Here is a 1,459-nt window from a genome sequence, read left to right on the forward strand (position 1 = left end):
TTAAGACTATTTTGCCATAATATATATAGTTGGCAAATAAGTCCTTTCGGTTTATGTATTCATATTTAGTTTATAATACGTCATTATCCATTTTTCTGATGCAATTAATCCCAACAGAGGATTGTTTATCCTATTTGTAATATGTAAACAGTTATGTCTGTTGACACTTGTTAAGATTAGGTCAGTATTGTGTTTGTGATCCAGCTGAGAAGATGGACGGAAATATCGTCCTTTATAGGCATATTTTGCTTTATTACTTCAAAAAAGGAAATTGAGCTGCAGAGCCACATAAAAAAATATGTGGAGTCTATGGGGATAATGCCTTAACAGAACGCACGTGCCATAATTGGTTTGGTAAGTTTCAAGGAGGGAATTTTAACATAAGTGATGCACCTCGACCTGGTGGCCCACAAGAAATTGATGTTAAGGCTATAGTCAATCAAAATCCATCCCAATCAGTGGGAGACATGCAGAGGTCCTAGACGTATCACATATAAGCGTAGAAAATCATTTGCAGAAGCTCGGCTATATTTCTAGGTTTGATGTTCAGGTCCCCCACTCTTTGACTGAAGCCAACTTGGCTACAAGCATTTCCATTTGCGATTCACTGTGAAAACGTCAAGAAAATGATCCATTTCTTGAAAGACTTGTGACAGGGGATGAAAAGTTGATTGTCTACGATAATGTATACAATATATTGTATACATATATATGCAATAAATTGTTGCATAAAATCCCTTGGATAGGATCTTTTGCCCCACCCTCCCTATTCACTGGACCTTACTCCTAGTTACTACCACTTATTCCAGTCTCTACAAAATTCCTTAACTGAAAAACAGTTTGAAAACAAACAGAGTATCAGGGAGCACCTTGATCATTTTTTGCTAATAAACCACAGACATTCTATGAACATGGGATTATTCAGCTGTTGGAGAGATGGGGTAAGATAATCGGAAATAATAGACATTACATTGTAAATTAAAATAAATATTATGTACAAAATATACTTAGTTTTCTTTCACCCAAAAAAAAAAAAAAGGACTTATTTGCCAACCCTATATAGATCCTTAATATGCATAATATTCATTGTATTGTTTCAGCAATGGGAACGTTACCAAAGAGATGGCACTCCACATTCTCGGCGCCTATATTGGCTCAAGAGGGTAGACAATGGGCCATACACTGGAGCAGAGCTTGCTGCCCAAGGAGAGTATGCTGCGAATTTCCTTTCACTTGACCATCAACAACAACCTTTCAGGTCAGTTGCTAGTCTCACATTTTATTTATAAACTTTTTCCAAAAATACACTGCAAATGTCACTCCTACACACTGTAGTCTCTGCAAGGGTCTAAAAAAATAATACTTTTACAGAATCCATAAAAATTCTATTGATAGTTATTTTTCAAAATGTATGACTGTAAAGATAATCTGTACTTATTTATCAAATTATATATATATA

The 1,459-nt window shown here is 35.2% G+C and overlaps 1 protein-coding gene across 1 annotated transcript in view; it reads left to right on the forward strand.

Annotated features, from left to right (window-relative positions):
* LOC106692744 (uncharacterized) overlaps window positions 1-1,459 on the forward strand; it is a gene marked incomplete in the record, with an annotated part of 90,964 nt that overhangs the window by 16,860 nt on the left and 72,645 nt on the right. The window contains 1 exon segment of the mRNA XM_067046590.1: window positions 1,101-1,258. Coding sequence (XP_066902691.1) covers window positions 1,101-1,258 — 158 coding nt within the window.

This window comes from Halyomorpha halys, unplaced genomic scaffold, assembly GCF_000696795.3.
Source record: "Halyomorpha halys isolate HHAL.00 unplaced genomic scaffold, Hhal_1.1 Scaffold69.1, whole genome shotgun sequence".
Lineage (NCBI taxonomy): Eukaryota > Metazoa > Arthropoda > Insecta > Hemiptera > Pentatomidae > Halyomorpha > Halyomorpha halys.